General features: G+C 42.0%; 1 protein-coding gene and 1 long non-coding RNA gene across 7 annotated transcripts in view; one reads left to right on the forward strand and one right to left on the reverse strand.

The window, feature by feature from the left end:
• The window catches only part of Parg (poly (ADP-ribose) glycohydrolase), a 107,843-nt gene that overhangs the window by 73,242 nt on the left and 12,263 nt on the right, over nucleotides 1–22,338 (forward strand). For 4 of the 6 annotated variants that reach the window (XM_087589236.1, XM_087589237.1, XM_087589235.1 and 1 more), the window contains 3 exon segments: nucleotides 7,561–7,639; nucleotides 10,553–10,661; nucleotides 21,183–21,288. In XM_087589236.1, the coding sequence (XP_087445362.1) occupies nucleotides 7,561–7,639; nucleotides 10,553–10,661; nucleotides 21,183–21,288 (294 nt within the window). 6 annotated transcript variants of the gene reach the window in all.
• LOC148000370 (uncharacterized) lies at nucleotides 15,383–21,598 on the reverse strand. The gene is made up of 5 exons (XR_015640202.1): nucleotides 21,475–21,598; nucleotides 19,209–19,393; nucleotides 18,177–18,333; nucleotides 17,682–18,072; nucleotides 15,383–15,993 (listed from the first exon to the last, which is right to left on the reverse strand). It is a non-coding gene; the product is annotated as an uncharacterized LOC148000370 (long non-coding RNA).

Here is a 22,338-nt window from a genome sequence, read left to right on the forward strand (position 1 = left end):
GGACTGATGGCTGGCAGGTGCTAACAGTCTTGCACTAGTACATCTGTGCGAGGATCACATCTCACACTTCCTTACATGCATACGTACTTTCTTTTAGTACTGACTTGTGCTTTTAGACCGAGTCCAGCATCGGTTTACTGATTTACTGTTGACTACTTTATTTCTGGATGTGGGGCAACTGTCTTATGTTTACATGTGACTATGATTCTCTGCTGTAGTTGATGATGAGAGCTGAACATTTTAAGTAGTACAGTGACCCTAGAAATTGGGTTCCCCCCATCGGAGGTATTGTCATTGGCCTGTATTGTTTACTTCATTTCTTCTCTAGACAAGTTCTGAGGAGTCTGTATTGCTTGTTGAGTGTCGTCAATAAGGTTTCTGTCCATTCGATTAGTGGGTAGCGAATGACTGCAGATTTCTTAGGTGACTGAGGCGGCTGGATAAGGCAGTTTCCTGCTTTGCTGGGGTGCTCTGTGTGCATGCATGCTTGGCATCTTCACCCTTCCACCAGGTCACTGATGACCCTCTTTAAAAGAGTCAAGGTTGGGCAGTGGGGAAAGTTGAAGGCTTCTCTGGATTTTCTGGGCATTTGTATCACACGGTGTTCTGCATTCCCAGAAATATGCTAGAACTTTTCTAAGCTCCTTGTTGGCATCTTGTTTTCAGCTTTCTTTGGACATTTTGGTTAATCTATTACTTGCTCCATGTGGTGGCCCCCACCTTAGCAGTCTCTATGGTAAGCAGGGACCTGTGCTGCCCTCCTCTAATGCTTGGAGACTGGGCTTTTCACACTGGGTAAGTCCGGGTGTGTGAAGTCAAGACAGCTTTTGCATTCGATCTCCCCAGTGAAAAGGCCTAATGACTGTTCTCAGAAAAGAATGAGACTTTGAGGGAGCTTCAGCATTTCTTGCGTCTTCCCTGGTGGCTGCTGGGTTGCTGACTTCTGCAGTAGTTACTGTTTTAATGTGGTCTTGCTACTATGTAGAATGGCTTCACGTCAGATAAGCATTCTTACCTACATGATCTGATAGTTTAGTGAGGTGAGGCAAACAACATTTATTTACTTTATATGGGAAATTAAGGTTAGAACCTCAGCAAAAGAATTTCTTCTTAGATCCTTAGATTTCAAGTTAATAACATGAAGAATTTCTTCTAGAATTCTGAATTGGAAAGGTAGACCCCTTCATTCTCAGCATTGTCTCAGCTCCTGTACTGCTTGTCTCTCTAGTCGGTGATTGCCGCGTAGGTACGTGGGTGAGCTTGGGAAGTCACTGGGGAGGTGAAGGCTCACAGATCACTGAGGGGAAGTGAGGGAAGGACTGCTGAGTGCCTGTTGTTGACTGACGAAACTGCCTTCTGCTCTTTTCATGAACTCTGGACATTGAGGCTGTTACTGCTCCTATCACTTATGTATACTGACGATAACTTTAAAAAATGTTTAATCTTTTTAGAATTTAAATTGAAGACTAATGACAAAATAGCTAATTAGTTTTGGAGAAGAGTTTACATCCTTTAAAAGGGGGGGAGGGCATGGGGAGAAGAGGGAGAAGTTGTGATAAAAATGTAAAGTAAATAGTTTAATTAAAAAATTGACCTTGGTAAAATGCTAGGCCTTTAAATTCAATTCCATTTACTTATGGTAACTTACTTCATTCTCTTATGGTAGGCAAAGAATCTTATCTGCTATTAATGTTACAGTGAGTGAGGGATAGCTCTTTCCCTGGCTATATTAGGGCAAACATTAGCCTGGTCTCTCTCTCCCTCTTGCCTACACCCCACTTCTGCTTAAGATAGCTTGTCCCCAACCTACAAAAGGGTCACTCTGGAATTGTCAGTGACCTCTGACTTACCTGCAGCTATTGTAAAATAAACAGAAAATTGTAGATTTGTGACTTCCCTTCAGATTTGTGATGACCTCAAGCTAAGGACATTTGGGGTGACTTTTAACTCAGCATTTTCCCCCACATGCACTTAACTTTATTACAGTGCTTCTAATTAATATCTGTGATGCGATGTCCCTTAATGGGAGCGACCATTTCATCATCTATTTGGTATCTGGACTTCTGCCATCTCCCTCCTTAGGAGACTCTTAGCCAGGCACTGTAATTTATCTGCCTGATCAATTCCATTCCTTCAGTGATGTGGCTAAGCTCAGTGACCTAATGGCTGTGACTGTGCTGCCTGAATCTGTAGAAGAGTTTGGAGAAATTGGAAATAAATTAAATTTGTCATTATTGTGGGACATCTGGTTGCTATCAGACTTTTAAATGAACATGAAACAGGTCATGCAAACAGGCAAATACTTTTGTTCAGACAGTGTTATTTCTGTTTGCTCTGATTCTCACTATAGTAGCTACGAGTACAGCTTCTAGAGTACAGCTTCTAGAGTACAGCTTCTAGAGTACAGCTTCGGTGTCGAGTGTTAGGGGCTCTACAGGGTTCTTCTCTTGGTTCTGTTTGTTGAGCACATAACCCAGACAGATGTCTACACTTACCTCCAGATGAAACTTGGTCAGCAGAAGAATAGTTAATTTACCTAAGACCCCACCCAGCAGCCAGTCAGAGCATCAGGACTGTCTGCTCCAGGGATCTGTGGTCAGCAGAAGTGATAGACGAGTCAGAAGTGAGCCATTGCTCATGACTCTCCACCATCTTTATGAACTAGAGCGTGAAGGCCACCTCTGCAGAGACAGCCCATCGCTGAGTGACCTCTGCAGAGACAGCCCATCGCTGAGTGCAGCTGGGGTGTTCTTGAACGTTTGGAGATCACGTGTCTTTATGCTGGTTGTCTTTACAAAATGTTACTGACTGTGAAGACTGAAGGCGAGAGTGTTGTTGCATCTCCACCGTCACAGCTTCAGGTGACACTGAGTGGAGTAGGATAGGAGGTCCTCATGTAAACTGCCTGTCCACTGCCTGACAAGTAGCTTCCTTACTTTCCCCAGTTTTTCCCCAGTTCACTCTAAGCTTGTGTTAATAGTAAGAAAAACTAGAGACACTTCTTACTACGTCTAAAACTCATATACTGCCATGAGCTCTTGATAGGACCTTTCCTTAAGTGAAGGTCTGTTTAGTCTGTTAGCCTGTCCCAAGGCAGACTGTCTCACTAATTCAGAAGCCTTCATCTTCATGGCTCTCCCCAATGTTTCCTTTTATATTTCCATCATGGCTTATTATTAATAAATTTGAATTTAAAATATATTAAAAGCATTCGTTTTTCAAAAGACAGTGATATATGTATATAACTTGTCTACTTAGAAAAAGCCCAAGGTTTGATTTTCTTAGAGCCAGAAGGAAGCATTAATTTTAATTTCCTGATGCAGAGGAAATTATATACCTTCATTTCTCTTTGGAAAGAAGGCCAACAGTCCTCACTTTAGGTAGAAACATAATAATTGCTATTTTAAAGTTTTCAGCTATTTTGCTTTTAAAAGACAAAATGTGTTTGCATAATTACAAGGTCATAGTAGGCAGCCTTTTGCTGCTGCTGCTGTTGTGAACAGGAAATGTGAGATTTTCTACTTCTGGACAGAAAATAAACAGGAGTGTAAATGCTCAGGTAAGAGGGTCGGCTTTGTTTCCTGAGTCAAGTTCACTGATGCGGCTCTGAAGGAGTTTTCTTTGTCTTACTCAGTTTTCCAAGTGATTCATGGGGTTAAGAAAATGAGCACTGTTAATAACTCTGAGTGAGTTTCAGGTGATGGTTAGCCGGGTCACATGACCAGTGGCGATTCACCTGCAGGCCCGTGTTTCCTAATGTTGGTTGGTGCTTTTCACCACACTGCTCTGTGAGGAAGCGGCTTCCTGTTGTCACCAAGGCTGCTCTCAAAGTCCCAGCAGCGTCTTTCCCTCTGCCTTCAGAGCTGCCGCCTGGACACAAATGTGAGCTTCTAAAGAGTCCATCATGTGTCCCTGTAGAACACATCTGAACTTACTGTTTTAACTTCCGCTAATGTGGTAACTGCTTCCCTTGCTTTATGTGTGCTCTGTGGATGTTGAACATACTAAGTTCTAAGTAAATTTATGGGACTTAAGATATAAATTACTTTAAAATTATCTTGAAAGGTGGCATGCTAAACAGTAAATAGAAACTGTAATACCTAACCTTTATTGTGGGGATCATATACCAAAAATAGAGTACTTTTCACAATGGTGCATGCCTGTGTCCTTTGTGCATGCACATAATGTATTTAGAAGAAACTCCAAACTTACACAGTTATCACAAGGAAAAAATACTGAATTTTCAACTGGGGGTAAGGGGTAGTGTGTGACTTTGTAACTCAGGCTGTTCTTGAATTCAGGATCCTCGTGCTTCAACTTCCTGAGTTAGGATTAGAGGTGCATGTCAGCACACCCGGCTTTCCATATTCTGTACAAATGTACCAGCTTACCACCTCTTTTCTTCTCCATTTCCTTTTCTTCAAATATTTAAGAGTATATTAAAGACATTGGTCCCTTTTATTCCTAAATATTTCCTCATATATTTCCTAAAGGTTAGTGAGTCCACCTACTGAGGCTCGTCCTGTTTTGGGGTGTGAGCTCCCCGGCTCTGTGCTTTATCCTAAGTAACATCTGCTGCTCTGTGTAGGCCCCACTGGTTTTGTATCGTCCTGCTCATTTACTTTGGACTGTTGACACTCGTCCCCCTACCTCCTTTCTCTGTTTCTTTTCATTCTCTTGTTTGTTTTCAGAAAGAGACTCACTGTAGACTTGGTGGCCTCAAATTAGTGGTGATTCCAGCCTCCACGTGAGACACTATGCCAGACTTATTTTTTAAGTTTATTATGGGTTTGTCTTAGTTCAGCCATAGCCTCTGTGTAGTCACACACTGAATTCATATGTTCCTCTAAAGATAATTTGTAGAGTGATTAAAAGTCCACAGTAGTTATGACTTAAGAAGGGGCATTATTTGCCTCACTCTCTGAGGGTCTATCTCAGTCAGTTAAGAGCGAGGCTTCCCAGAAGAAACCCTCTCGTGGACAGCAGCTGCTGCCTAGGTCTGAGTCCCAGCCTGCTTGTTAAACCTGCTAATTTAGCTCCCACGGTTGTGTGAGCCAAGTTCTTGTAGTAAATCTCTTCATACGAATCTCATTGTCTGTTAACTGTGGTTGGCCTCTAACTGATGTGCAGCCCGTGTGAGTAAGCCCGCTATGAGCATTCTTCTGAGCAGTTTTTCTTCACGTTATTTAATCTCATGTGTTTATATGCTTCGCCGGCATCTCTGTCTGTACACAGCTTGTATGCCTGAGCTTGTGGTAGCCAGGAGAGGGCATCGGACCCCCTAGAACTGGGGTTTTGAGGTGCTGTGTGAGCGTTAGGAATTGAATTTGAGTCCTCTGGAAAAACAGTGCTCTTGATCACTGAGCAGCTGTCTCTGTGGCCCCTTTTGTACAGTTTTTATTGGTACACATTTTTGTTTTGTATCGGTAAATACCTACAAGTGACATTTCCAGATCAAACTGTTCATGTTTAATTTATAAGATATTACCAGTCTATTTTTCAGAATCATTGTGCCACGTTGTTTCACCAGTAGTGCGAGATTTCTGCTTGTTCTGCTTCCGTCAGCCCTCAGTGTGGCCTTTTCAGTGCTTGGTTGGTTGGTTGTGTTTGCTTGGGTCTTTGTTGTTTTCTTGAGGCAGGGTCTCACTTTGTAACTCTGGCTGGCCTTGAACTCACAAAAAATCATCTGCCTCAGCTTCGCAAGTACACGGATTAACACTCTGTGCTCCCACATCTGGCCTTTACTATGGCCATTTCTGTCTTAGCCATACATTGAGACTTATCATGACATCTCAGTGGTTTTAATGCGATTGCTGATGTGAAGCATTAAGTCACAGGTGTCAGCCACTGTGCACTTCCCGTAGGAGGCGTATGTCCGTCCGTGACTTCTCACCAGGTTTGTAAATGGAGTTGTGTTTTTACTTATTTCATGTTCCTTTTTCTTAGCTGGGCTATGCTGGGGCCTTACACATGCTGGAAAGGACTCGGTCTCTAAACTCTACTCCTCGTACCTGCTTGTTTTATTTTTAATGTCTGAGACTTCCTCAGTATTCTATAAGGCATTGTCAGATGCCTGTCATGTACATGGCTTTCCTCCAAGCCTGCTCTTCCTAAAAGTGTTTTATTGACAGTAACTTGAATTTTGGTCCGGTTTGTTTTTGTTTCATTTATAAGTCTTGTGGTCACTGCTTTTTTTCTGTCCAGTTCAAGAAATCTTTGGCTAAATGCATACAATGAAGCTGTTCTCCTGTGTAGGCTTATTTTTGTTTTGAGTTTGATTTTTGTGAGACTCTCATGCTTCAGTTTGAACTCCTGCTGTCTGTTCTAGCCTCCACTTTCAAGTGCTGCCATTAGGAATGTCCTCACTCTGCAGGTTCTATGTTTGTGTCTATTCTTCATCTCCGATGTTTACTCCTGATGTAGCTGTTGAGGTCTGTGTTTTATATGAATCATTGTTTTCTTCCAACGATATTTGGGGACCTGTCCTTTCCTTATGCCTTATTCTAGTTAATTGTCCCGTGCCCTACAGTCTGTTTCTCTGGCCTTTCCCATGTCTTTTTTAGGCTGAGATGCAGTAATTACTGAACTAAGATAGTTGAGCACTCCAGGTTTTGTTTTATTTTGTTATTCTCCTTCCTTTTCTTCTTGGCTGGCCATGAAGTCGTGGCACAGTCACCCCCAGCTTAATTACTGTTTTGAAAGCCTGTGTTGCTGTACCGGTCGCTCTAACTACTTAGAGGCTACTGTGTAAGGATCACTTGACCTCAGGAGTTTAAGTCCATCTGCATAGTACAGCAATCCTCTGGGTCAGGGACACAGGTTGAGGGGAGCTGTTGGAACTGGGATTGCCGTTGGCATTGAGATGAATACAGAGATCAAGAACCAACCTCGTAATCATGGAGTTTTCTGCTTCGGAGGAGTGCTCTCCTTCTCTGTGTGTGTCTCTGTTACTCTTCTGCATCCGTTGCTCAGTCTGGCTAGGTGATTGACGTTTTTGTCACTGTGTGAATGGATGTTTGGTATTTTGTTCTCTCACTGTCTGCTGTTAATATACAGAGACATCTTATACCTAACTTTTATTTATTTATGAGTTTTTCTTATCTTTACCCCACTCTCAGCAATTCTTTGGGATTTGCTGTATAAACAATGATGACATCTACAGGACAGTTTTACATTTTATTTTATTTTATTTTATGACATTTTGTGTTGGAGGTAAGCCCAGGGTTCTGTTCAGACTATCCCATGGAGCTACCCCCCCCCCCCCCCCGGCCTGCTTATCTCTTTCACTCTTTTTGCCTCTTACTTCTGTTTTTGCATCATGGCAGCAGGGATCCTACTATATCCTTCCAGTGCACTACTGAACAGACGTAACAAGAATGATAGTCTCCGCCTGGTCGTTGTAGTGAGTTCCAGGATAGCTAGGACTATGTAGACAGAGAGAGTCTGTCTTGGGAGGCTTGGGGGCAGAAAGAAAGAGAATAGTGCTCTCACCTTATTGGTCACCTTAGGTAGGATGCTTTGAGTCTGAAGTCAATGGTGTTAATAGACGTTTTGTTTCAGGTACTGAACAGTACAGTGAATACACGGGCTATGCTGAAACTTATCGTTGGGCCCGGAGCCACGAAGATGGGAGTGAGAAGTGAGTGTTTTTGATTTTAGTATTGTGTGGTTGAAACTAAAGGAACGTGTGTTTGACTCTGGCGCACTCTGCCCTTTCCAGAAGTTTATTGTTCTGTTTTGTTTTTTATTTAAAATACTATTTTCATATAACATATGTTAATCATATTCTTTCCCCTTTACCAAATCTTAGGTCCTCCCTACCTCCCTGCCCACCCAACTTCATGTTCCGTACCCACACACAACACAAAGCCCACAAAACCAAGAACAAAACCATGATGTCCATGTTTTATTTGTCAGCTACTACTGAGCCTAGGGCCGGGAGCTTGTCTTGGAGAGTGGTCAGCATACCTGCTAACACTCCACCAAGAAAGCTGACTTACCTGTTCCCAGCAGACGTCAGCTACAAGAGCTTCTTGATTGTGGCTGGCACTTTGTGTCTGCCTCCCCTTCTTACTGCTGGGATTTTGTCTGGCTTAACCTTGCATACATAAGTCTTGTGCGTGTTGTCACAGTCTCTTTGAGTTTATTGTGTCTAGACAACATTGTAACATTGCTTCCTTGGAATTATTCTTCACCTGTGGCTTTTAGAATTTTCTGGTTCCTCTTCCATACAGATCCATCGGACTTGAGAGGGACTGAGTGTCCAAAGTCTCTCACTGCACACTGTCCAGGTGGGGATTTCAGGGCTAATCACCCGCCCCTGAAGGAGGGCTCTGGATGGGGTTGAACAGTGGCTGATCCGTGGGTGTAGTGATTGCCATCAGGAGTCATTTCATTGCTGTGTTCCCTGTGCAGGATGGTAATAGTAGGCTTTACTTTGCGCCTGTGACCTGTCTCGTCTCAGATTCTTGTCTACCTTAGCAGTGTCAAGTACAGACTCCATCTCATGGAGTGGCCTCAAGCCACTCTGAAGTGGTTTGCGCCACGTTGTGTCTCTGTCTCTTGCATGCAGTTGCTGTTGTGGGTTGCAGGATTTGTAGCTGGGGATGTCGATGATGACCTTTCTGTTCAGTAGTGTATAGAGCACCCACCAGCTCCATGACCGCTAGTCAGTAAGGGTGAGGCTTCTATTGGGCACCAGCTCCATTCTCCATGCTTGCTGATGTAAGTAAATGCTGTCTCCATAGCAGGGCCTTACCATCAGGCTGTGGAGAGTAATCTGTAGCCTCAGCAATGCCTGTAGTGTTTGGGGCAAATCTGTGGGACCCCTTTGGCAAATAACTCCACAAGCTCTAATCTCTTTCCTAGCACTGGAGGTTTTACTTGGTGGCATAAGATATCGTTGTCTCCTCCATTATGTGGTGACTCCATTTAAATTCTTTTTACAGTCAGTATCCCAGAGTTTTGGAAGGCAAGACAGCATTGCCAGGCTCCACATGTCAAAGAGAAGAATAAAAATCCAAAGGTTGAGGCAGACGCCATCAGGGCATAGAGGTGCAGCTCTTCATCTCTGAGCTATCGGGGTTCGCTTTCAAGTCCAAGCCTAGACTGAGTTCGAATCCGAGTCCAGAGCCTTTGACCCGCTTGTTGAGCTATCCTTAACGTGGCTGTGGTATTGGATACGTGGGGGGATGTATGTGGCCCGGTGCCAGGTACTAGTTGACAGCACAGCCTGTGGCGAGCATTGCTGCTACTGTGTGTCCCCTTCCTTGTTGAAGTAGACTTCACATGTTAGTGTCCTTGCTCACTCCTAAGTGACACTAAAAGACAACTCTGCCAGGTGGGGAGGGGAATTACTTTGTGCTTCACTTTTTAATGAAAAAAGCATCTGGCAAAAGGAGTCAGCTGTCTATATCACAGTCTTACTATTTGTAATGTCAAGTCCAAGCTACGGTATCTTTTTATTTTATAAAATATGTTGTTCTTGTTTGTGCTCTGTTGATGTGATTTTTTTAAAAAAAAAAGCCATGACAGACAAACTTGGGGAAGGAAGGATTTATTTCTTTGGCTTACAGTTCCCAGCCCATCATCACAGGAAGTTAACTAAGGCCAGAACTTGAGACAAGAACTTGAGGTAGGAGCTGAGGTAGCCAAGACCATAGAGCAGTTCTGCTCACTGGCATGCTCACCCACTGTCCTCATTCAACTCACGGCCACCTGCCCACCAGTGACATTGCCCACCAGTAAACCAGTGAGGAAGGTCCCTCTCCCGGGTGTGTCAGGTTGACAATTGACGCTGACTCTGACACATGTGCTTGTAATGAAGCAGTAATCCGTGTGGTTCCGTATGCCTCATAATTCCCCAGGTTAGCAGAGGGGTTGGTGTGCATTTGTTTGTTTCGTTTTGTTTTTAATCTTTTGTATCAAATCTTCTTTGGCTACCAATGCATGCTCGCTTATTAACAGGTGATCTATTGGGAAATTTATGGGTTTCCAAACTTATCAGCTCAGATAGTCCTTCATATGATTTCTGTAGACATCGTATCTTATCTGCTTTTGTGTCTGGATCATTTTAAAGATAGTCATTGTAGCTGCCAGCTGCACAGTAAGTAGAAGGTTAGAGTGAATGTTATATATTATTTTGTAATGCTTGATTCTCAGGATTATTTCCTGTACAGTGTGGGGTAATTTTATATACCAGTGATTTAGAACAGATGTCTATGTCTATGGAAAACAATGACTAGGATTTCTTTTGTTTTCTCCCAGATCCCTTAGCCTCCGAGGCTCGCTGTAAGCAATGTACTTGTCTACAGTGTGTCGTCTCATGCTGTCCCTTGGCTTTCCTCTCACTCCTCAGCAGTCTGCAGTACGCACACCTCTGGTCTAACACTAGAATGTCTTCTGCCCTCCTGCTTTGCTGGGCCCCGTGGTTATAATTTGTTTGTTTTTAATATCTTAACTCTGCAAAATGTCAACAGGATGGCTCCTGCCAGGGTCTTACTTAAAGGCTTCTGCATGTTCCACATCTTTGTCCCTTTCTGTCCTATCACAGGGATGATTGGCAGCGACGCTGCACGGAGATCGTCGCCATTGATGCACTTCACTTCAGACGCTACCTCGATCAGTTTGTGCCTGAGAAAGTGAGACGTGAGCTTAACAAGGCCAGTAACCTCATTTCTGATTCATCTGGCAGCTGTCCTCTATTTACTGCCATTTTATTAATGCTCAAATTAATGCTTTCTGGTAATTCTTACAGTGTCAGTACGTCTGCCCAGAGCTCCCCTGATTTAATGGTTCTGTCAGCTTGTACAAGATGTACTTTCCACTTGGTAATTGTTTGATTCCGGGCCTGATAGATGCTTGATGTCAGACCTGCACATGCATTTATCTCATTAGGTATTTAGTGGATTTGGAACATTATCATTATAAAACTGTGTAGAAAGGAATGAAGGGTGGAGGTAGATCTGTCACATGACATTTTCTCTAATGGTATGCTGATATCAGGATAAAAAAAAATTTAAAGCACCCACAAATTACGTTTCAATATGGAAAAGAAAAAATGTTATTTATTGATTCAGTAATCTGACATGATATGACTAGTCTACAATGCATAGTTCTGTCTAATCAGTTCTTTTTTTTGCTATCTCAAAAGTGACCTATACCTCTGGTTTGTCCAAATCTTCACTACTATGAGCTGTACTGAGTGTATTCCTCTGTGAGAGCGAGTGTTGATTCTGTTCTAAAGATTTGGAGACTTAACAAAGCAGCAAAGATATTTTTCTAAATTACTCTCACAGCCAAGAAAATTAACTCACTTCTGCAAACCGTTGTTTAAATCCTGCCAGTATGATTTGACTAGGATATTATTTATTTTTTTTTCCTATTCTTTTTTTCGGAGCTGGGGACCGAACCCAGGGCCTTGCGCTTGCTAGGCAAGCACTCTACCACTGAGCCAAATTCCCAACCCCGGATATTATTTATTAAGGTAACAAGTTTTGTGGTTTCGCCTGGCTATATCTGCAGGTATCTGCAAAGAAACCTCTGACAGTGACTGCAGCCTGGATAGACGAGCAAACCACAAAAGGCCTTTCCAGCCCTTAGAGTTTAGTAGACATTTAAACATAATGATGTTTTTATTTCCTACACCGTTTGAACAGCTAATTCATTGATAAACTCACTTTCTAATATAGTTATAATATATTTATTAGGTTATTTGAATGTTTAGTGTTCTTAACTGAATCTCATCCAGTGTTTCAGTAGTATGCTGTCACCAAAGTTAGACCTGTATACTAGATGTCGTTTCTGAGATATGGGTAAAGCAGTTCCTAGCACAGCTGTCCAGAAAGCCTATTTTTGTGCGTGTTAGCAGCTCTGCTGCTCACTCCGCTCACTGCGGATCTGGCTGGTACAGAGGTTTTAGTTGTTAGTAGCTGTGGACATTTTAAGTGCGCTGATGGTAATGCAACTTGGTGGTCAAGTACTTACTTAGCATGTGTGAGGCCCTGGGTTACATCCCCTGTCCTCAAAACAAATGAAAACAACAAAAACCCCAGATAAATACAACTTGTTTTCATTGTTATAAATTTTCAACCTGAAGCAATTGCCTTCGAGCCCAAGATGTTGCATGATGGAATGTACCAAGATAGTTAGATTGATCATGAAATTCCCACCAGGTACTCCTTACGTAAGTATGTCATGGGGCCTTGTGACGCGGGTTTTGAAACTAAAGGATATTTGTTTAAGCAGGTTCTGAAAAACATACTTGAAAGAAAGGTAAAGTAAAGCATGCTTAGTTGTTCGGTAGCTGCACAGCGTATTAACATAAGTTGAAAGATTCCCGTTTTTATGACTGAGGCTCATGTTCTCATATACACTTTCCTGGGAGGGACTGGAACATGCAGTTTTAAAAGAAATTATTGGGGTTGGGGATTTAGCTCAGTGGTAGAGCGCTAGGCCCTGGGTTTGATCCCCAGCTCCGAAAAAAAGAAAAAAAGAAAAAAAAAAAAGAAAGAAAGAAATTATTGGGGCCAGTAAGGTGGCTCCGTGAGTAAAAGCACTTACCACTAAGCCTGGTCTCCTAAACTTGCTCTCCTGGACCTAGGTAGACATAGTAGACATGGTAGAAAGAGAAAACCAACTCCTTTAAATTGTCCTCCACCCTCTATGTGTACAAGGCACTCATACACTGATAGACAGACAGACAGACAGACAGACACACACACACACACACACACACACGCATGCATGCACAGTGGCAGAGGTGGAATAAATGTCATTTTTAAGGAGCTAAATCCATAATTATGATATTTTAATATAATCCTTGAGCATAAACGAGTCTTAAAATTCCTTATGGTTAATAGACGCTCTCTACATGTACTTGTGCCATTAGCCTTTATTTTATTGTTCCAGAGACATGAGAAATGTTACATATGGGATATATATGTCTATAGTAGTATGTATAGATGAATAGGCTAATTCACACCTCCAACACTGAAAACCTTTATCTACAGAACCGTACTACAGCTCTGAGCCTTTAGTGCAGCTCCTCATGTGGCGGCCTCTGACTATAAATTACTTTGTTGCTACTTTATAACTGTAATCTTGCTACTGCTATGAAGAGTAATGTTAATAATATTCGATATGCCACCCCTGTGAAAGGGTCATATGACTCCAAAAGGGTCAAAACCCACAGGTTAAGAACCACTATTATAGAATGTAGAGTACTTATAGACTTTTATGCAAAGACTGAGTCTTGAAATAGCCCGGCAGGTGGGGAAGTTATGTCATGCAGGTCAGTTTGCCTGTCTTATGGCAGCATCTCAGGTAGGATTTCTGATGGCTTGCTCAATGACTAGCATGAATTAGGTATTTTAGAAATTATGTAAGTGCATTATCCCAGAACATTACTAATAACTACTTTCTAGATACTTTTAAACACTAAATAAAGTTTAGTAAGTCCAGTGCCCAAGCATAGACACCCACAGATGAGGCAGAGCTGCCTACTGAGCACAGCGGCACAGTTTTGTATTTGCTTCCCACCTGCCGCTGTTTATGTCAGTGTGCAGTTATGGTTTATGTTTGACTTACGAGATTCTTTTCAGTCAACTACAAGTAGAATGGCTTTTCAATTAATAGAGCGGTGGGGAAGGTAACAAAATGATTACTTATACTATACTAGGCCCTCCACTTAGCACTTTAAATGTAGGGCCAGGGGTTTCTTTCTTCTTGAGGCATCCGTTGCTATGCCACACAGGCTGTCCTTGAACTCCCAGGCTCAAGTGGCCTTCCATTCCTCTGGACATCCTGCATGGCCTGCTTTAATCCAAACCACTCCAAAAGACAAGAGACACTATTTGCACCTCTCTTAGCTAGAGATAGACGACATCTTAGACACTGGGTAACTCAGTCTCTGCTCAAAGCTGAACAGTGACCAAACCAAGGGCTTACACTAGATTCTCCTGACTTCTGCTTGCTTTTGTCTTTTCTCTGTTCTGCTACCTTCTTTCCTCCTCTCTCCCATGCACCTCCTTCCTTCTTTGTCTCTGGGTCTGTGGGAGAATGCAGGCCTGTGCTGGGGCAGTATCTCTTCACGGAACAAGCAAGACCTCACGTCTTCACATCACAGTTTTATAAATGAAGAGTTTTCCACTCAAAGATTAGTTACCAGCCCTGAACTTGTAGACTGTCCTTATTTGGTTTTCCCAACATTCCTTTTTCTCCCAACATATTCATCGAATTCCCACAAGAACAAACAACCAAACCAAACAGAAATTCCTGCAGATTTAACACAGCTGACCCTCACGTAAACTGACACTGAGGAAGCCCCTGGCTCAGAGCCTGTCGTGTGGGGAAGTCAATTGATAAATGTGTGCTCTTTTTTTTTTTTTTTTTTTTTCCATTTAAGACAGGGTTTTATATAGCTCAGACTAGCCTTGAACTCATAATTCATCCCCCTTTGCCTTCTGAGCGCTGGGATAACAGGTTTGTACCACAATACCTGAGTGACATACATATTCTTTAAGTCACTGCTATATTCACAAAATGTATTATTTCAGAAAAGAACTGTTTTGTAACTCTTGCTGGGGAAAAAAGCAGCAATAGATTTTGTAAAATGTCATTTTCACATCTTAATTTTTAAAAAATTTACATTTGTTTTCATTTGTTTTATATGTGTGATAGGACATGTATGCTACAGTGTACTTGCCGAGGTCACGGGACACCTTACAAGAGTCAGCTCTTTCCTCCCACCATTCAGATTCCAGGATTTGAGCTCATAGGACTAGGTAACAAGCACCTTCCTGCACTAAGTCACCTCACCAACCCAGCATCTTAATCTAATGCAGTCTAAAAAGGACAAAAAGAAAGAGCTAAAATGGACTGCAGAGAGGACTCTGTGGGTCACGTGCTTACAAGCATGAGGCCTGAGTTTAGATCCCAGTACCTATGTAAAACTATAGAAAGCTGACACTTGCCTACAGCCCTAACAATAGAGAGGCAGAAGCAAATGGGTCCCTAGTGCTTCCTGGGTAGCCGTTCCAGCTGAAAGAACAAGCTATGGTCAGTGAGGCCCTGTCTCACAAGTAACATGGGTCAAAGAGGATTCACCTAGTGGTGCCTCAGGCCTACACACACAGACACACACAGAGAGACACACACATACACATACACACACAGACAGACAGACAGACACACACACACACACAGACACACACACAGAGACACACACAGACACACACACAGACACAAACGCACACACACACAGACACACACACACACAGAGACACACACACAGACACACATACACACACAGACACACACACGCACACACACAGACACACACACGCACACACACGTACACACAAACTAGACAGATAACTTTGGGTTTCTTCAATTAAATTCTTTTTTATTTACACTTATATATTAAACAGATTTATAAATTTTGGGACAAACATCAAGAGTCACATAAAAGTGAAGTATAAGTTGGAGGAAATAATGTATTGTATTTCACGATGTTTTATAATATCCTATTAGTGATAGCGTGAATAATTGTTTTATGTACTATATCAAAGGTAGGTGAGAGGGCAATAGAGTTTTCTAAGTGAAACAATAAAAGGTAAGACCATAAAGTGGCGTGCGTCTTAGCTCCAGCATCCTGTTTGCCAGTAGGCATTGAGAAGGAGAGGACCACTGGAATCCTCCAGAAGAGGTCATGCTACATGGGCTCCACCTCTCCTGTTAGAGCTGCATCAGCACTCAGAGTAGAGCTGTTCTGTAAAAAGCAGATCTAGTGGAAACCTGGAAGCTGTTTCTAATTCTGAAGCAGGTCAGCTGGCTGACATTTTACACAGTGGTGTTGGAGAGGTTTGTGATTTCAGCTTGTGAAAGTGGCAGGTGTCTCTGCAGAGGAAGACTGCGATGCTGGTGAGATGTCATACTTGTCTTCTTAGACTTGGTTAGGTGAGGTTACACTATGGAGACATTTCCTGGAGTCATCTGGGATAGAAGCAGAACAAAGTTGCTTGTAGCTGTTTGCTGTTTTATTGAGTCTTGTTGGGATCCATATTTGGAGTAGGGTTATTACTAAATCAAAGCTTAATGGCAAAACCAATCAGTACTCTCTACTGGTATTTTTCAGTAGTTCAATATTTGATCATTTATTATCTTAAAATATGTGACACATTCTTTCTCTGGAGTATTAGTTCAAAATGTATCATTTCTAAGAAGTTTTCCTTTAACCTCCCAATACATAGAACCAGAGAACATATTTGATCCATTGTTTAATTTTACCAGTAAGAAACCTGAACTCAGCTATCTTCTTTCATTTTATGTTCATTTAAAAATACCAGATCCAGACTGTTCAGATTGCTTAAGAGCTAAAGACATTTGCCACCAACCCAGCGGCCTGACTTGGGTCGCTAGAATCCATGCGGTAGAACACGAGAACGGTTAGGTTGCAGTTCCTTATGTAAGGGCTCGCATGTGCAGGCTCCTTCAAGACAAGTTTACCTTGATTTAGAAGTTAATGTGCTTTCCTAGAGTCTAAGAACTCTGCCTAACTGAAGACCTCCAAGGTCTTCTGGGGTGATATCATCTACAAATGCCATCCTTCTGTGTTTTTTTCTTTCAAGTCTAGTATTCATTTTGAGTTTAAAATGAGCAAAGTATAAATGTGCTTAAGTTTTGTTTTGTGTTTGAGCAAAGTATAAATGTGTTTGAGTAAGTTTTGTTTTGTGTTTCTTTTGCATAAATGTTAATATATACACTTCTGTTAAAATGGCTGTTCTGTCTCTAGTGACCTGCGTGTACTCAGGTGTCAAAAGGCACGTCCAGTTCCTGTATGTCTATTTATGCAATGACTACTTTTTTATTTATTTGAGTTTTATCTTCTCTAATTGATTAATTAATTGGTTCAAGGGGTTGAGTTCAGAGTCCTGCTCACCATAGGCAGACATACTTCCACCAAGCTGTATCTCCAGCTGATAGTGTACTATCCTGTGAATTTATTAAAGTATTTCTGGGGGAAAGAAGAGAACTGGCACTCTCCAGTTGTCCTCTGACCTACACAGGCACAACTTGATGCTCACTGGCATGTATACACAGACAAAATGAATAGGAAGCAGGATAAACCGTGTGCTAATAGATCATTATTTTAAAGACAAAAAAGCCACCCTAATTCTCCCTTTCAAACGGTTGTTCTTGGTCTCTCCACATGAAATGTAGTCATGTCAGTGCACCTAAAAGTAACCTATAATTTCATATTTTGTTACCTGTCTCTTCAGACTCTGTTGGAATCTCTTGTGTTTTCTTATCGTCATGATAAGATATTTATAATTGTTGGATTGGTAAGTCCTCACCAACGATCCTGGTTGTGAATAGTTTACTGATTCCACAGTCTTCTCTTTGATGCATGAGACACAAACTAGTGTCTTTATACAACTGGATATTTAGGAGTTTATAAAATATATTACGACTGAGCATGTGATAATTTTAAGACTTTTTAGTAATAGAACTTTATTCTCTTTTCCAAAAAATTGTGTCTTTTTAAGGAATCACAAAATACCAAGAGTTTCTGTATTAACTGTGTATTAGTTTAGATTAAACAAGTATAATAGGATGACTTCATATAAATAAGTAATTTTCCAGAACAATAACTATTGTTCTAGGGGAAAGTATATGCTTACTCGATAGTGAAACATCCTTGAAATGTATCGACTTGACTGTGTTACAAATGATCTTGGAGTCAAAGTACACATGTGTCTGTCTGTGCACGTCTGTGCCAGAGTAACTAACGCCATGACCAGTGTTCTTTCTTTCTGGAAATGACTCTGCTTTCTTTTGTCTGTTTTCAGCATTCCCCTTTGCGTCCTTCAGGATCCAGGATCTTCCCCTCTCTCCCTTCCCTTGTCATTAGATTCTGTTCCTTGATTCCTCTCATTCTCTTGGGGTGTGAGGGCTTTCCTCTTTGTCACTTAGTTCTTAGGGTGAGTGAGTGCTGTGCTGATCTGGAAGTCAGTACGTGCCCGAGCTCCAGTTGGTTTCCTTTCCTGCCAGTTCCCTCAAGCACTCCAGCTTCTGTTGAGGAGAGAAAAGTACTCACCAGTATGGCACTCTAGAGAACTTACAACTTTATGGGGTGGGAACTTGGCAAGGCTTCTGAGACTGCTTCCTAGTCTTACCTTTTTGTGGTTGCCAATGTCAGCTCCGTTTCTGCTGTGAAGGGAGAAAGAACCTTAGCACTTACAGGTCTGCTGAGCTCCCGAGAACGGCTGTGCCTGGGACCCTCTGAGGGGTTCGGGCTTCTTACCCCAGTTGGCCCTCTGTATCCTTTGGGTTCTGCATCCATAAATAAATGAAACACACATTGAAAGAAAACATGTTTTACTTCATTCATTCTAAACATGTATAGATTTGTTTTCTTGTTATTACTTGCTAATTAATACATTGTAGCAACTGTTTGCAAAACTAAACATGGTTTAAACTCTTTGAAGTATTCAGGAGGGTGGTGTAGGCCATTTAAGAATGTGCTGTCTTGTGAAAGTGATTTGAACACCAGTGGATTTTGGTATCCACATTGATATCTACATTGGTGTCCTGAAATACTCCCTAAAGGATACTGGGAGACACTGTACTTGTAAACTTATAAGTGCTTTTTACCAGAGTGGAAGCATTTTACACCTACTCTGCCCAGTCCTTTATTTATACTACTGTGTAATTCTAAATTATTTAATCTTAAAAATTTTATCTGATAATGTGATAACACTAACTGCATAATTTCCATTTCAGAGTTCTTGTTATGGCCTACCCCCCATCACTTTTCAAGAATGTGTGATCTTTATATTCATGTTACTTCTAATAATTTAAGTGTTTTAAACTCCCCATTATTGAGCCTGATCATCACTAAGATAAGCTATTTTTTTTTTGCTCATTGCAATCAGTTAACTCCCAGTTATTTAGAGAGATTGATAGAGCTTTTAATATCTGTCATTCCAGACATGCTAGGTTCAACCATCCATCTCCAGTATTCTAAAGAGACAGGTCATAGTGAAAAACAGGGGGGGAGGGAACAGAGAGAAAGAGGAGAGAGAGAGAAGAGATGCGGTCAGTGTAGCCATACTGGGAAGAGGGGCAAATAGGGCCCTGACATGAGATTTAGCTTTAAGTCGAGGGCACTGGAGTGTAAGTAAACAGCCCTGGCCCCCATCGCTGACCTGTTACTGTCTTGGCACATCATCCTTCAGAGGTGTCCAGCGAATTGTTAGAAGTGTGTGAATTGCTTCTCCTTCTGGAAGGCAAGTTCCTCCATTAGGGGCAGCAGGGCTTTATCCTTTCCCTTCTACCAGCATGAGATGCCTGGGGAAGTTGTAAGTCTTCTGAGGCCCACTGTTTCAGTATCCTAATGACCAAAAGGGAAATCACAAATGTCTGTCTCTAGAGTGTTGTCTGTCCTGCTAGGATGATTACAGTAGAGAGGAGGAGACTGAAACCATTCTCATAATACAAGGCATAAGCATACGCTTGGGAGGCTGAGAACTCCTTTTTGTTTGGGCATGCTAGGAAAATGTGACAGGAAATAGAGTGGCAGAGTTATGTTTATTCTGACAGAGGGTGGCAGAGTTATGTTTATTCTGACAGAGGGAGACCTCATATTCATATAATGAATGTCAGATTATTCATCTTTTAAGAACCTGCCAAAAAAAAACAAAAAAAAAAACAAATGGAGCTCGCTCATGTTGTTGACCAGAAAGGGATTTTCAGAACCTCAGTGCATCTGATTATGCAGGTAATTTGTAAGTTCTTATATAAGCTCTGCACCCTGGTATTGAATAATGGTTTAGCAACAACTTATAATTAATATCTATCAGGATTTATAGTCTAGGAGAGGGTAGAAGAAATAGCCTTGTTAATTTATCCAGACAGTGTATAAATTATATTTTTATACCTTCATGGAGAATTCAGAGAACACCTTACTATATATTTTTGCGTGTGAGGCTTCACAGAAGCATCTTACTTTGTCCTTGATTTTTCTGTAGGAATATTTGCCACAGATCATCCTTTTAGTTTGGTTCAGTATGCAGTCTGTATTTTTGTCTTTGTTTGATACCTGAGACAACCTAGAAGAGATTTGCTTTGCTGTTACATTAATAAGCCTCTTTAACTTGTTTGATAGTTTCACAAAGTTAAGAAGCCTTAAAAGGGGCTGGAGAGATGGTTCAGTGGTTAAGAACACTGACTGCTCTTCCAGACTTTCTGAGTTCAATTCCCAGCAACCACATGGTGGCTCACAACCGTCTGTAATGGGATCTGATGCCCTCTTCTGGTTTGTCTGAAGAAAGTGACAGTGTACTCACAAACATAAAATAAATAAATAAATCTTAAAAAAAAAAAACCAAAAACCTTAAAAGGCAGGAAGGTTGACTTGGCTGATAGCAAAGGAATAAAAAATCAGAAACTTTCAGACCTTAAACTAGGGTCCTCTATGTCCAAATGAGCTTTTCATGTAGTTACTAGTTAGCCAACATCCTTAGGATATATTTACTTGTCTGGGGTTGCTAGCAAATTCTTAAATATGCTAGCTTAGAACAGAGCTGTGGAATTGGAGGTTAGGACTGAGAGAGGTCTTAAAGGCCATTTTGTTTTCTGTACTTAAGAGCCAGACAGAGCAGGGGGTGGGGATGGGGGGGGCTTCAGTGACAATCTGCACTAAGATTTTGTTACAAAATATAAGAGTGCCTTTTAAATCTGTGGTTTCTAGTCTAACCCAGGATCTCATTTAGCTGAGTGTAAGAAGGTCAGGAGGAGGGATCTGATGCTTCAAGCACAGTATAGCACTGGAGTCATGGAGGAGCCGGCCCTTTGTTGATAGCTTTAATTCCTACCCCTTGTCACAGGTTTGTGAAGTCCGTTTAGTTGCCTCATTTCACCTGACAGAGAAACTAAGATTTATCTTGGTTTGAAGGATCTGATCTGCCCGATGTCGAAGCAGTTAGAGGCAAACAGACAGTGGAAGGTTTCACTCCTTACTCATCCCACCTCTTACTCCAATTCTCTTTTTCCCTTTTATTTTGGCTCTAAGAAAAGTGAGAATGAGAATAGCAGTTTACAGTGGCTGCTGCTTGCAGACTGTTAGCCAGTGGGTGCTGCTCTTGTCCGCTCACTCTTGTGCTGTGCTGTGTCCCCTGCAGGCTTACTGTGGATTCCTCCGTCCTGGCGTTCCTCCTGAGAACCTCTCTGCAGTGGCCACAGGAAACTGGGGCTGTGGTGCCTTTGGGGGCGATGCTAGATTAAAAGGTAAGTCAGTCACTGTAGGGAAAGGTAATAGCTCGCCCACTGGGGTGAAAGGGTTGGAGAGATAAGTCAGTCAGTCTTTACAGCCCAGTTCCTAATGTTCTGTCATAAGAGACTATAAAAATCCAAGGATGTGAGAACACTTGATGCAATCCTCTTTTTCGTTGCTGTGTTTGGAGGAATCCTTACCTTCAGTTACTATTTCCGTGCAGAGGCTGCTCATCTCTTTGATTAACCAGAGCCCGTAGTATCTGCTTTGATTTAAGGGATTCTATCTGCCCAGTGTACAAAGGTCAGTGGGAAGGAAAACTGTAAAACCACCTCAGATGTTTCAAACCAAAGTACTTTGCTCACAGGAGGGTTGTTTATGGGCGGTGCTATTCGCTGAGCTCATTCATTCTCTCAGTAAACAGATGGACCATCTGCCGTGCTGTGGGCACTGAGATTCTGAGGTAAATAAGATGTGGTCCTGCCTTCGACAGTCATAGCCCAGTACGTGGAAGAAAGGTCTAGGCAAGTGCAGCGCAGGCAAATAGTGCAGCGATGAATACAGTGCCGGGGGAGTGTGGCCTGGGGGAGCCACACGGGCAGCACAGACAGGAGGCATTACAACCCCATTGGTGATGCTGCTGGCCCTTCACCATTACAGCACCTCCTGGCTTTGAAAGCATCAAACATAGAAAGCAATACTGTCATTAGCTACAGAAGATCCATTCACCAAACTGGTCTGACAGAAACTAGAAGTACCACAGATAGTCTGGCACTTAACCTCCCGGGATGAGTACAGGAATGAGTCCTTAAACATGACTGCCTTTACTTCAAACTATAGACACAAGGCTCAGAGGGTCCCCAGGCCAACCGCATTTTGCTTCCTGATCCCTTCAAGTTTGAGAATTCACTAGAATAACCCACAGAATTCTCAAGTTCCATATTATGAGGAGACAGGATACACTTACGATCAAGCTTGGAAGACAACTGGGAGCTTTGACAACCTCTCTGAATAGTGTCAACTCACCTCTCCTTGAGTGTCAGTGTGTTCAACCAAAAAATTCT

The sequence above is a fragment of the Rattus norvegicus genome, chromosome 16, assembly GCF_021556685.1.
Source record: "Rattus norvegicus strain SHRSP/BbbUtx chromosome 16, alternate assembly SHRSP_T2T, whole genome shotgun sequence".
NCBI lineage: Eukaryota > Metazoa > Chordata > Mammalia > Rodentia > Muridae > Rattus > Rattus norvegicus.